The 15,684-nt window shown below is 27.3% G+C and overlaps 2 protein-coding genes across 2 annotated transcripts; one reads left to right on the forward strand and one right to left on the reverse strand.

The window, feature by feature from the left end:
- Positions 1–1,547: 1,547 nt before the first annotated feature.
- OCT59_012880 (uncharacterized protein) lies at positions 1,548–1,882 on the reverse strand (the record flags this gene model as incomplete). The annotated part of the gene is made up of 2 exons (XM_066140433.1): positions 1,548–1,744; positions 1,828–1,882. 2 exons carry the CDS (start codon positions 1,880–1,882, stop codon positions 1,548–1,550), a joined length of 252 nt encoding a protein of 83 aa, XP_066001316.1.
- Positions 1,883–13,917: 12,035 nt separating this feature from the next.
- On the forward strand, positions 13,918–14,412 carry OCT59_012881 (uncharacterized protein; the record flags this gene model as incomplete). The annotated part of the gene is made up of 1 exon (XM_025316418.2): positions 13,918–14,412. The coding sequence occupies one exon, from the start codon at positions 13,918–13,920 to the stop codon at positions 14,410–14,412; it is 495 nt and encodes a 164-aa protein (XP_025180569.2).
- Positions 14,413–15,684: the final 1,272 nt, after the last annotated feature.

Raw genomic sequence — 15,684 nt, forward strand, 5'->3', positions numbered from 1 at the left:
TCAGCAAGTTAAATCTACTTGTATTTTAATTTTCATAAGGCTAAGTATGATATTTATATAGAAAAGCATATTTTTTTTAATGGTAATAACTTTTAAATTTTTCACTTTTTCGTTTATAACTTCAGAGCGTAATTACACCACTTCAGTCAAATGAAATCGACTTTCTAAATTAATTGAAAGTTGTTCAGCAAGGTCGAAACTACTTATATATTAATTTTTATGAGTGTGGGTATAATACTTATGTAGAAAAGTGCATTTTTCATAACGGTACTAACTTCTGAATTTTTCATTTATCCGTTTACAACTTCAGAGCGTAATTACACCCCTTTGGTCAAATGAAATCGACTTTCTAAATTAATAATTGAAAATTGTTCAGCAAGGTCGAAACTACCTACATATTAATTTTTATGGGTGTAAGTATAATACTTATGGAGAAATTTACATTTTTTATTTGTAATAGTATTAATTTCGAATTTTTCTCTTACTATTTATTAACTTTATTAATTGAATATTATTAATCTACTTGTATATTATGTTTAGTTTAGCTTCACAACATATTTAAAATTGGATTTAATAAAATATATTAATTAATAAATATATTTTATAAATTATATGTGTTATAATAAAAATTTAATTAGGTTAGAAGATTGATTTGCTTATTTTTATATAATTTTTAAGGTTAGATATCAACAATGCTTAGCGATCATAGTAAAAACCTGTGCTTAGAGCTACTAATAAAAAATATTTTTGGGACCTTACCTATATAAGTATTTTCCGGGGTCCTTCATAACCGAAGTCAATTAATTCTTGAAATAAAGCTCTGTAAGCTACTTCAGATTTGTTTGACATTAATAAAGCATATACCAACGGCATTATTTGTGAATTTTCATTGCTTCCAATACTTCCATGTATTGTATACAATTGTCTAAAAATTGTTGGAACTGTTTTGAAAGTTCCATCTGCAAGCCAAAAGTTTGATTGTGCTAAATATTTAATATTAGAAGTAGTAGTAAAAATCAATACTTTTTCTTCGCCTACGGTTAAATCCTTAATTAAGAAATCTGAACTTTTTTAGCCTTTTCAATATCCTGGCACCTTTGTAATCCATAGAAACAGGTTTAATCTGTTGTCTATAGACTGGTAGTTTACGAACTGGCTTAGATGCTTGTAATTGTTTAAATTGCGCCTGGAAATTCTTGGTAAGTTCCTCGGCCTGCGCCTTGAGCAATTCTTATAATCATTCTTGAGTAATAACGTCTGTTGACCTTTGTATTACAGCGACTTCATGTGGAGTCATGAGATGAGTATAGCCAGTCAATTCATTCCTCTTTTTTAGCTTTTTCAATATCCTGGCACCTTTATAATCCATAGAACATTTAGCCCTTTCATCGCTCAAGATCACTCAATCTATCGATTAATATATTAAGAGGTGCAGCCCACCTGAACCTAAAAAATAAAGAAAAGAATGAACCATTTAAGGTTTTTCGCATATTTTCGGGTATGATAAGTTGATCTAATAATTGCGGTTCTGTTGGATAATCAATGTGTCAAATTCGTTTAACCGTCTGACGAAGAGCATCACATGATGGAAGATACGGGTAGACATCTTGTGAAGTGCCAGCTACAATAGATTGGATAACCTGTACGGGATTGTCATTTGATTGTTGAGACCTCTCTTTTAATAATTTGATAGCTTTTATAACTTTAACTTGGTTGGCTTCAGCGGCATGATTATGGTCAGTAGCTTTTACAAGATGAATCTGATCTTCAGTTAAAATTGTTGTTGCTCATCCTTTGCAGTTTAACATATCTCGCTTTTCACAATACCAATAGTACATATAATTTCTGTTTTTGTCTTTGACCATAATAAAGCCATGAACATTAATTTTATGTTTATTACGAATAGAAGGAATAATCTCGCAAATATCCATTTCTTTAATGAAAGAAGAAAATTTAGTGAGAATAAAAAAAATGGTTAATTTTATATTATACTTCCTAATAACAATAATAATTTTTCTTGATATTCTCACGGATGATTTTATTTAAAAAGATGGATAAAAAGTTTATCAATATTGGATAAAAGTCTACGGTAATAAAAAATTGTGGCTATGTACATATTAATAATTACCAAATAAAGATAATATTAAAAAGTTTCCTTTGTTCGGGTTATTAATAGTAGCTTTTTTGTATTAAATCTAACAAAGAAACACATGTTACTAACAAAAAAAAATTTCCCCTATTTCATACAAAAGTTATAAAGATATATGTAAATATTTATAAAATTTTATATTTAATTTTATATATACAGTATTTTGCGTTATTAACAAAAAGAAAAAAAAAATTATATATATATGTCGGTGAAACATTTGTCAGTGAAATAACCTGTCGGTGAAATATTTGTCGGTGAAACGTTTGTCGGTGAAATGATTGTCGGTGAAGTAATTGTCGGTGAGTTAAACGTGACCCAATAAAAATTAATGCAGACCACGGTTAAATAGTAATACTAATATTATGATGACCTAAATTGGGTAATCCTATTTGCCATGCGATTTTTTATATCGGATCAGAAGAAATAATATTTTTGTGGCTTATATAGTTTGGAAAATTCAGAAACGTTTGAAACTATTCATTTAAACCATTTTAAAATGCCTAACACAAATGATGATGTGTGAAATCATGTGATTAATAGTATTCCATGACGTAATTCTATATGGCGCAGCTGTTCAGATTTAATTTGAGAACAAAATGAAAATATTTTAAATTTCTTTTATTTTCTATTTCAAAAATTATTGATAGATGTTATCAAAAGATTTTTTTTAGAAAAACAAGATTGATTGCGAAATATTGATGTGTACTCATTTAGATTTCATATATCCCCATAAAAAAATTCATCCGTTATTTCTGTAAAAACTCTGTAAAAATGAGCCTTTCACAGATCCATTCACAGAAAATGTAAATAATTCGATAAATTCTGTGATATAAAGCCTTTTACGGAAAAAATGTGGAATATAAAAAATGGATTGACTTTTTTTACAGTATACAACATAGTAGAATCATAAAATAGAAATTAATGCAGACTGCGGTTTAATAGTGATACCAATATTATGCATCTACATTATGTAACAGTCAGTGACCTAAATTGGGAAAATAATTTTATATTTGATCGGAAGAAATAATATTTTTGTGGCTTATATAGTTTGGAAAATTCTGAAATGTTTGAAACTATTTGTTTAAACCATTTTAAGTTGTACATAAAATGCCAGACACAAATGACAATAAGCAAAATCATGTGATTAAATAGTTACATAATTATTACATGAAAATCCACGTAATTCTATATGGCACAGCTGTTCAAATTTAATTTGAAGACAAAATGAATATATTTTAAGTTTCTTTTATTTTCCCTTTCAAAAATTATTGATAGATGTTATCAAAAAATTTGAAGGATTTTTTTTAGAAAAACAAGATTGATTGTGAAATATGATGTGTACTCATTTAGATTTCACATGTACAACATAGTAGTATCATAAAATAGAAATTAATGCAGACCATGATTAATAGTGATACCAATATTATGCATCTACATTATGTAACGGTCAGTGACCTAAATTGGGAAATTATTTTATATTTGATCGGAAGAAATAATATTTTTGTGGCTTATATAGTTTGGAAAATTCCGAAACGTTTGAAACTATTTGTTTAAACCATTTTAAGTTGTACATAAAATGCCAGACACAAATGACAATAAGCGAAATTATGTGATTAAATAGTTATATAATTATTACATGAAAATCCACGTAATTCTAATATGGCATAGCTATTCAAATTTAATTTGAGGACAAAATGAAAATATTTTAAGTTTCTTTTATTTTCCCTTTCAAAAATTATTGATAGGTGTTATCAAAAAATTTGAAGGATTTTTTTTAGAAAAATAAGATTGATTGCGAAATATTGATGTGTACTCATTTAGATTTCATATATCCCCATAAAAAAATTTATCCGTTATTTCTGTAAAAACTCTGTAAAAATGAGCCTTTCACGGATCCATTCACGGAAAATGTAAATAATTCGATAAATTCTGTGATATAAGGTTATTAATTCCAGAAGTATGAGCCTTTTATGGAAAAGATGGAATATAAAAAATGGATTGACTTTTTTACAGAGTATACAATATAGTAACATCATAAAATAGAAATTAATGCAGATCGCGGTTAATATTCATGAATACTTGATTTACTTGATTTTAATTTGAGAGCAAAATGAAAATATTTTAAGTTTCTTTTATTTTTTATTTCAAAAATTATTGATAGATAAATTTAAAAATTCGAAGGATTTTTCTTTTTAAAAAAAAAGATTGATTACTTATAGTTTATGAAATATGATGTGTACCAATTTTAGATACAACATAATAGCATAAAATAGAAATTAATGCATTCTGCGCCACTGTGGTTAATAGTGATACCGGCTAAAGTCACCTGAATAAGGAAAAACTGGGTATAAATTAGTCATTATATGATGGTCAGTGACCTAAATTGGGAAATTCCTATTTCCATGCGAAAAAAAAAGATTTTGGCAATTGAAAGAGAAAAATACGTTTGTGGCTTATATATTTTTAATACAAGAGACATGGTCCAAACATTTTAAGCTATGATGAGCAAGATCATGTGATTAAATAGGAATTTAATGAAAATCCTCGTAATGCTATATGGCGCAGCTGCTCCTCTGATAGTACATTTACGTGCCGCTGCCATATATAAATTTATTTATTTGAATAATATACATTGATTTGTATGAATTTAATCTTAGCCAGAATGAAAAGTATTTATCAATAGAGGAGCAACCTTAATGTATACTGAGTAACTGACGTACCGTATCATCTGTTCGTATTTTCTAAAAAGGAAATTTTAAAAAATATCAGCGGATTTGTTTCATCACATATCAGCCGAACATAGTAAATTAATTAGAGAAGGTTTTCTCATTTCTATAATAAATTGTTTTTTTGAAACAAAATTTATTTTTATTTGTTGTAGCAAATGACATGTGATGAAACAAATCCGCCGATATGTGATATTAAATTAGGCGAATGCAAAAATTTCATTTCATATATAGAATAGACTTGATTGTTGTGTTAATTTTGCTGTTTATACTCTAATTTCACAATTTCTAATATAATTTCGAGTGCTTTTTCAATATTAGCACCTTTATTGTCTTATCAATAAGTCTAATTTCCTCCTACTTCTGATTATGAACATTGCATTGGTGTTTGTGATAACTTTAAATTTTCTATAAATAAATAGCCGTCCTAAATTATGCAGTACCAGGCCTTTTTAATAAACAAAAAGAATGTAATCAATCGATAGAATATCCAAAATATGTTATAGTTGTCAAATAACAGATAAAAGAATCAATGAAACTGATTCCCTATAAGAAATATGTATACGGAAAGGATACGTTTTGTATACATTTTATGTACATTTCTATAGTTTCCGTATACAAATTCCGTATATTTAATAAGCAATTCATTTTTGAACATTTTTTAAAAAAACTAATGTATACGGAAAAAATTAATTATACAGAATGTATACGGAATTTTTAAACTTAATATTTTTAGAAAATAATTTTACAAAAATCTCGTATCATAACACGAGATCACGTGATTGTTTATTGTTTTGTTATGATACGTTTTTTGTTTTTTATATAAACCCTTACTTTGATGAGTTTGATCTTTCTGTCTTTCCCTTCCTTCTCTTTTCTCTTGTCTTATTTTTGTTATTTTTTCTAAATTTTTCTTCTTTTTTCATCACACCCCTTTTAAAAAAAAATTTTTTTTCGTACCTCACTTTAAAATTTTTTTTTTTATCACTCTCCTTTAAAAAAAAATTTTTTTTCGTCACTCCCTTAAAAAAAAAATTTTTTTTTGATTTTATTCTTTTATTCCCACTATTCCCACACTTCTTTTTTTTTAAAAAAATTTTCTTCTTTCTATTTCTATTTCCTCTTTATAAAAATTTTTTATTTTTCTAACTTTGACGTCCTTCCTTTAAAAAAAAAATTTTTTTTTTAACTTTCCTAACTTCGTTACTCTCTTTTTAAAAAAATATTTTTTTTTGATTTATTCTTTATTCCCTTTCTTTTTTATTTATATACTCTATATCCCTTTTTTTATTTCATAGGCCAGCAGATTTTTTTTTGTGAGAAGATTCAGTTTCTTTTTTCTTTTTTGTAGATCAGTTTGGGAGTCCTTTCCTTTTTGTAGGATTGTTTAGGATTTTTTTTCTTTTTTTAGATCAGTTCAAATTTTCTTTTTTTTTTTTGTAAGTTGGGTTCAGATTCTTTTCATTTATGTAGGTCAGAAATTCTGGAGTTCTCTTTCTTTTTTGTAGGAATGCTGACCTTTGGTGACTTGGACGATTGCAGATACTATATGAAGGGGGGTTTTGTTTCCAATTAAGTTAGACGTTCTTATGTTTCTTTTTTTTAGGTTGTTTGACTCCAAATGAACCTGAACTTATAGATAATTTTGGTTGCAATAGGTGGTTTTAATAAGGAGGGAATTTTCATAATGTATTTGTATTTTGTTTATTTTTTATTTTTTATTTAATTTAATAAAGTAAAATTAGATTTATGTAAATATATTATAATAAACTGTAATACAAATAGTAAATTCAGTGACCAAATCGTATAAATTTCGTGATAAAATCAGTGATCAAATCATGTAAATTCCATATGAATTCAGTGCAAATTCCGTATCCAAACCATATTTTTAGTGATACAGAATTGTGCATTTTTCCGTATCCTATTATGATACATTATTTCTAAGGAAAAAAAATCGTATAAAAACTTTATAAAAAACGTATCCCGATTTTTTTATAGGGATTCATGATACTCGTCAGCATGTTAGTTTTATTCTTTGATACGTTCTCATTTTTTAACACTTTAAGTAATAAAATTACTTTTAATAAATCCTTCATCGTATTTCCGTTATATGGATACGACAAATTCAAATTAATCTAATTTTTATTTTTGTGTTTGATATGTAAAAGAATTGGTACAATAATAAAAATTAGAGTTAAAAATTATTTAATAATTATAATTATAAAATACTTTTTGTTAAATAAAAATTAACTGAATATTAAACGTCATTTTTCGTCACCTTTGATTTACATAAACTTTCAAGATACACACAACTCATTATGTCACACAAATTTAATTAGTATTATTTATTTCATGAGGAGTTAGGAACAATAGGGTTTTTTCCCAAAGTGAAAAAATCCCTAATGTTCTCCTTCCCGTGAAATAAATGAGTAATCCATTGGAGCGTGCCACTCATTAAATATTAACTATTTTAAACTTAACTATTTTACTGTAAACTAAAATTAGTAATTTTGCGGCTATCTATATAATGCTGGGAAATAAGTAAATGAAGATTCCCGGTCATTTATAAACTCAGCTATTAATCACTCGCAATTTTTAAAATTAGTATGGTGATTATGAGTGACACTTAGTAGAAAAAAAAATGTACCAAAAGTCACATGATTTGCAGATTGTTGATGAAAATTATATTAATTCCAGCGGGAATTATGACGTTAATTCTGGCCGAAATTAAGATCATTAATTAAAGTGGTGTTCATTATGCATCAAAATTGATCTATCTTCGATTGGCATATTTTAGAAATAAAGATAACCAGAATTAACCAGAATTTAAGAATATTTCTTTTTTTTTACTCATTATGATTGTATTTTTCAGTGAATAAAATAAAAGTTTCATTAGTTCTAGTAATGCCGATCGCTGTGATTCTCTTTTTAATTAAAAGAATTTATTTTGCGTAATGCATCCTCTTCATTTACTGTAACTTTGTTCGGCCGTCTTTTTACTTGATGAACTTTTCAACCCTCCTTCTTGAATGGATTATACATTTTTATTTTTTTTAAAAAAAATACCTATTTACAAAAAGTATATCAAGTTTAACTCTGCAATCTTTTTAAAACCTATCAATCCTCAATATACTTTTTTCTGCTTGAAAAACTCATCTTGGAGGCATAGAGCTTAATGCTTTCTTTCGAAAAATATCAAATTGCGTTGGAGGTGCAGCTCAGCTTCTGTTCATGAAACCATTTGGTATAAAGATGTTGAAAAACTTGAGGACATCGTTAATCGTGATGATCCATTTGTCTGGATAATGTAATTTTCCTTCTTGAAGTATGGTATGACAAAAACCAGAAATTGTTATTTCAGAAAGGATATGAAAAATTGGGTTCGAGCATCCATTCGATTTCCTATAATTAGTAACTTATACAGGGTTTAGTACAAAACACACACTTTACATCATAGCGTCTGAACTTAGTGAATTTATTAATTGTGGGCGCAGTATTGTATTTAGTTTAAGTGTAAATTTTTTTTTAGTATTTTTACTTACTGCAGTCCAGATTCCAGAACTATCATCAATATCATCAACAGTGATTTGATTCCGCTGAAATCTTTTTTTTGGAACCAATAAACTATTCTAATTTTGCCAGTTCAGTTCCATAAGTTATAGGCTTAAAATCGGAGGATTTGGTAAGGCTTTGTTTTTCATGCTTCAGGCACCAAAAATTATGTGTATTTTATCCTTTTAACTTATACGGGATGTACGTATATCAGAAAAATGAAGTATTGTTATAAACTTATAATGTATGTACTATGTAAGTGCATTATATAGCAAGAGACCAAATTAAATTTTTTATTAAGCAATAACATTATGGATTGTTAGCAATAAATTTCAATTATCCAATTATACAAAGAAAATAAATAAAGAATGGATTAAAACTTTTTGTGTACTACATTATAAATTTGAAAAATAAGGATGAGTACGAGCAAGTGCGAGCTATATCGATATGTAATTTATGCAGTTCAGTCCTGTAATTGGCATGATTTTTAGGTTCTTGATTTTTCGTGTTACTTCATTTAAAGAGAAGGATAATTTCAAAGATAACTTTAAAAAATTTCTCACCAAATATAATGGAAATTACAAAAAGTAATTTAAAATAAAAATCAGAGATAGACTTTTGTTCTAATGTAGAAGCTAATGAATAACAAACATAGAAAATTGTATAGAATAGCCAGATCAGATAATAGTAACCTCTTCCAAAAGTTTTCCACTTAAAAGCTATAATTGCCACCAATTATAAAAACGAAATAAGGAGATGTTTATTATTCAAAAGATTTTTACTTATCCATATCGATATAGCATTCATAATGACATCTAATAACTTTGATTTGATTGATCAGCTAATAAAAAATTAGAAATCCACTTTCACCCTTGACTTCTACTTAAATTTAATGAACTTTAAATAATTCAACATGAAAACGTAATTCTTTTCATCTTGATATTTCTTTGTTAATTTTTTTGTTCATTTCTCCACTTACAGACTGAAAAATATTTTCAGCCAATTCAGCCAATTTTGTTGCAATGTTTTTAAAATTATTGGTAAAATTGTTAAACTTTTCTTGGACTTGAATTGACACTTTGCTAACAACTGCTGACGTTGTACAAAACCATCAACATAGAAAAATGTGACTCACAAAATCTTACCAATTTTTTGGATTGAGAATTTAATATATCGAATTTTATATTCTACTTTATCATTTAAGAACATGCCATTTCTCATTATTGTCTTTAAGAAATCTCCATTTCTCGTTATTAAGGTTCAATTTTCGTCAAGCAGTCCAGGCTTGACATTTATTTCCTCAAGGTCTCGATTTTTTTCATTTATTGAAACAGGTGGCATCATTTAAGGTTACTGTAAATTTCATTACAACACTGTGAAATTTCTGTTCGTTTTCCAATTCTTTTTCTTGAAAGGGAGATGCTTTGATTCGAATAACGTATTTGCACACTTCCAACAGTTTCACAATGGTAACTAACACTTCAAGGAATTTTACAAGATTGAGAAACGTGTTATAATAATAATCTAAGGATATACTGACTTGTTAATATGTCAACAAAGAAACGGTGTAGAAACACTTTCTTACCTAAATCTTGTGATACCATCGGCAAATGCAGCGAAAGATGGAGATTCGATGTTATTTTATCTCTACCGTGGTGATTCTCAATGAGTTTAACTATTTCAATGAGACTTCTATGGGCTTGGTTGTTGCAAATGTTTTCCGTCCATATTTTTAAAAAAATGTCTTGAAATCTTTGCACATCATTATCTTATGTCATTATTACAAGTTCTGCGCATTTCAGGTGATCCGATTTTGATGATCACATGTTGTACCGTCAAAAAGACGTTTTACCATCACAAGCTACAAAAATAATCCTTTATTAAATGTAATACATCCCGAGTTCCATAATAAAATATAGTAAAATTAACTAATCCTAATTCTAAAATCTTAAAAATCAAACTGCAATAATTTACCTTATTAATAACCCAATAAACCATTAATCAAAAATAATTAATGTGGCACTTTTTCATCATAAGAAAAAGGCAAAAAGAATCGACCAATCGAATAATTGTGTAGTGGATCTAATTAATTCATTTCTAAATTACTTGAATTTAAGGTATATTTATACCTTTTGAAGTGATACTAAATTCTAAATAAACTCCCATTAAAATATAAATAAAGACAAAATAATCCCTTAATATGATAAACCATATAAATGATTCGTTCAAGACCAATAACACGAATACGTAGATCTTTTCTAATAATAAAAATAATATGATAAATCACATTACTAATCCAATCCCTTATTATAAAATAATCATCCAATAAAATCATAAAGAATAGTTTTACGTCATTACGGACCACCTTAATCCCCTAATACATCGGAGGCGCAAGCGAACACCTCGATTTCGGATAAGACGAGTTTCCTGAATAATGTAACCGAAGTTTTCAAGACAGAAAAATCTTGCCTGAGAATGCGTCCTCGAAAACCGTTCCGATCAAAGTCATATGACATCGAAAACCACTAATGGTACGTAGACTAATACATCTTCGAAATCTGAGATAAGCGTCTCGTCTAAAAGTAAATGTGCCTACTGCATCGTTTATTATCAAAAATAAATCGGATATGAATTCTTTCTTCATTTGCAGCAAAAATTCAAAGCGCATAAGGAGAATTAGAAGAATGACTGAATGAGTGAAGGGTATTACGTTATACTTTAACGTTAATGTTACGACCTATTTCACAGTGACAATCATACCTGAAAATAATTTTTTGTAACTCATACAATAAAACTTTAAATTTCGATCTTAGATTCGCAATTCGGTGATATTTCAACCCCCCTACCCTGTTGTCTTTGCTTTTTTTCCTAACAAATAAGGTTATCTTAAAGAATAATAAATATGCTATTCTTCAAAAATTTCAAGCTAACGTCAGCAAATTTGCAAATATTTCTTAAAAATATGTTTTATTAGTTAAAAACTATTCCTTCTGTTATCTTCTTTGTTATCTACTTATAATTTACTTATCATAATATATATAAAAGTATAATAGTCGAACGGTACAGTACATAAAATGTATAATACAATATCGAAAAGTAACAAGAACTAGATAGATAGAAAAAGGTTGTAAAAGATCAGTTCTTTTTCTTTACGGTTAAATGAAATTGAGATCTAAAAATTTTTTATACGTTTATTCATCATACCTAAATACTTGGGATACTTGGGTAAGCTTTGATCCGGTTAAAATTAACCGGTTCAAACCGGGTTAATTCTGGTTAAGATCTTATCGATTGGTTAAATTAACGGTTAATTTAACTGGTTAAATTAACCGTTAAAAATATATTTCCAAACAATCCAAATGGAGGATCGAATAATTAGAAATTACTCCTTAGAATGTTATTATCGATTATCGAATATTCAAGTTTCACAAAGTAATTAATAATAACTGGTTAATTGACTTGTTAAGACTTGGTCAATAGTTATTTAACCGGTTAAAAATTTTTTTTTTTTTAATTAAGTCAATATAAATAAACAAATAAATGAATGAATACGAATATATATACCAGCGGGTTTTGAAATACTAATTATATATAGTTAAATACTAGCTCATATTAATATCATCATTATATCTTTGTTTATTTATTTTTTTTTATGTATAACTTCTTTATTATTTTCTAAAGAAAATAATCTTCGGTTAATATTTTTCTTGTGCAACGGTTAAATCTCCTAGTAAGTACCAGTATTTGTTATATTTTAAATGCTATAGTTTTGAAAATTCGGAACATCTATCAATAGCTAAAATTTTTTTTTGTGTTGTAACGAAAAAAATCTTAAATTTAATATTTTTTGAAGTATATTATTAAATTAAGGTAATAAAATATTGCAAAAAATTACAATTTTGAAAAATTTGTAAGAAAAAAAAATTATCATTTCAGCAATCTATTAGGTGGTAAATTCACCAGAACAATCAGTCGAAATAATTTAAAAGATCAGAAATGAACGATTATCTTTTTCTTTTTTTCTTTAACGGGTGGCTTGTGTCATACATGCGTCAAAAAAGGAATTTTAACAATGTATCATGTCGTCATCAATGAAAGTAATAATTTCTATTCTCTTAAAGGAAATTTACTACTAATTTTGAGTAAAATATACTTTCATATCTAATTCACTTAATCATGTGATCACCATCCTGTCCAATCAAAAACCTTTTTTTTAGATCCGCGTATGGTTAGAATTGTGTACTTGTATGACCATCCAATGCTAATCTCGATTAGATTGCTGTAGTTATTAGGTGAAAATTATACATTCAAAAAATTCAAACAATAATAATTACACGACATTGTAACTTTTTGTTAAAATGTTTGGCTGTGATAATTTCATATTCAGCCTTCATTGAGCCAATCTTGGCTATATATCATTCAAAAATTATTCCTTTCATAAATACAAATTTTGCAATGAGAAAAATAGCCAAAATTTCGTGTTCGGCCTTTGTATAATAATCACATTAGGAATTATTAAAAGGTTATAACTAGTTTATTATATTAGCCTAAATAAGGAAAAATTTGTTTGATATTAATTTCGTTAACCGCCGAAAGTTATTAATTATCACAAAAATAAATTAAGATTTCTACGAATGGTAATTGTCAAAGAATTTTCGGATATTATTTACGTATGTAATTTTCTTAACCCGAGGCTGTGAAAGATAAAATAAAATCACGGTTAAAATAACTTAATTCTTTACATTCTAATTTTCAATGTTTATTTATCATAGGATAATTTACACCGATTACTTCATAATTTGTGTTTTAGTATACGAAACAATAATAAATTATTGTATTACTTTATATGGAAAAGCTAATATTGTATGATGTTCAACCGAAATTGTGAATTATGATGGAATATTCGATGAGGAGAAAAATATTTTCTTTTTGTTGTATCACGACATAACTTTTCTTGGACGAATTTCTTTGTTGATGTTAATTTACAATAATAAAATTTTGGTTCCCTAATTAGTAAATACAATTAAGTCCTATTAACATAAAAAAGTATTTCTCCACCTTTTTCCCCTCAAATAGTATGATCGAAACAAACATTTTAATAATAATATTTTTTGTTTATTTTCCAAAATATTCGGCAATTTTTATTAATTAACTAAAAAAAAGTTATGTACAATGATGAATGTAAAAAGAGAAAGGGAACTAGAACTCCGCTTGAATACTATGACATACTCGGATTTATTATTCCCGCAATATTAAATCCAAATATGATAAATGATCCTTCAATATTATTTTTAAAGTATAAAAACGACGCTTGTTTCATTTGTGTTTTCGCAATTGAACAATAAATGATTTTTAATTTTTTAAGTAAATCATTTATTCATCATGAACAACAGCAATGAATTATACGTCATTTCTTGTACCTCCAACAAGAAAAAATCATCACTGAAAAAGAAAAAACCTAAGAATATTTTTTTTCTATACCGGGACGAAATGATGCATCTTAGGCCACATAGAATGCCAATGTGTGATTATAATAGGATAATTAGAGATAAGTGGAATGAATTACCGGATAAGGAAAAAAACCGGTATAGACTAATTTATGAAATTAATCGTGATGTGACCGAGGACGTTGAACAGACGTCAAGTCAAACGAAGGAAGTACAAAACAGCTGTGCAGCTTGTGGCATATCTATCGAAAACTCTGAGATATGCAATACATGTGTAGAACAACTATATCAGTTTGATTCAATGAATAGCTACGATCACTGTATGCTATGCAGCTCATTTAGTGGAAACTCGAGGATTTGTATCGTGTGTTATGAACAGTTTAATACACATCGGTTTGATAATTCATTCTTCGATAATGGAGAAATTCCTACATATTATGGTCCTAATTACGATACCAATTACCCATCTGAAGGTATTTTGGGTTTAACTGATAGAGATTATATAGATTATGATAATTATATCATGTTTGAAGAATGAAGACTGAACGGAAGTCTAAGTCACATGATTTTAATATCATGTGACGCTTATATCAACTTTTTGGTTTTTTTTACGGCATTTAGGCATTTAAATAATTTTTTCCTATTCTATTTATTTCGTTTTTTAATCGATAATTTTAATGTTTTTTTCTTCGTTTATTTTATTTATTTAAGTTTCTTCGATCGAACTTAGATTTTTTTTATTATCCTTCGTCGTTCGTGGCAAATCTGAATATTATTGTACTTTATTAATAAAGTTATTTTACGAACAATTATAAAACCGAAATAATAATTTTAACTAAAGATTTTCTAAATTTATATCTAATTTGTGTGATCTGCAGAAATTTCTTAGAATCGTTATACAAAACTTTTGTTACAAAAATAATTTTATAGTAGACGTTAGATAGTACCACAGCGTTAGAAGAAATGTTGACAGGTAAAGGGGATATGATTTATCATACAGTATATTCAATCTATGTACTTTTCTTTATGAGCTCAATAGTGTTGCTAATAGAAAAAAAAACTGTTTAAAAAACCTTCCAAAATCTGTAGAGAAAAAAAAAAGACAGAGATGATCATCATACATATAGTATGGATTGAATAATAGAGTTTATGTACGGGTACTTACTACGTAAAACAATTAATGCTGACCGGGGCTGAAAAACGATTCAGATTAGGCCAATATCTTGCAGATCTCCGACCTCAACTTTTTTTTTCGAACCATTTTGCTCATATTCGGCACGTTACACCATTTATTGCCGGATATCCGGCAATAAATGACGTAACATGGCGAAAATGATGATAGTTGCACATATTGAATACATATATAAAATTTGATCCAACATCATGTGCATTGAAGACTCCATATTTATGTACATACAACTTGCACCTTTAATAATAATTTCACGGGAAATCAACCATACATTATAATATATAATAATATTTCATGTATAGAATTACCATGAAAAAAAGTCCTAAAAAACTCACATTGGCATATGACAGATTAGTATGTTTCTAAATAAAATTAATCAATTTATCGTTTATATACTAACAACGTAAATTAAGGTTAAAAATCATTAATTATGTAATACAACAATTTTAAACATATAACATTTTATTTATTTATGAAAAGATACGTAAATATTTTGCTGTATTAATTTTTCTAAAAATGAGAAATATAGCGTGTATCAGACAGAAAAGGGCATCCTTAAATGTACCCGGGTATAGGCCAAAATCGAATTGATCGAAACTAATTAGCAATTATTCGGGAAAA

The sequence above is a fragment of the Rhizophagus irregularis genome, chromosome 20, assembly GCF_026210795.1.
Source record: "Rhizophagus irregularis chromosome 20, complete sequence".
In the NCBI taxonomy this organism is placed as follows: domain Eukaryota; kingdom Fungi; phylum Glomeromycota; class Glomeromycetes; order Glomerales; family Glomeraceae; genus Rhizophagus; species Rhizophagus irregularis.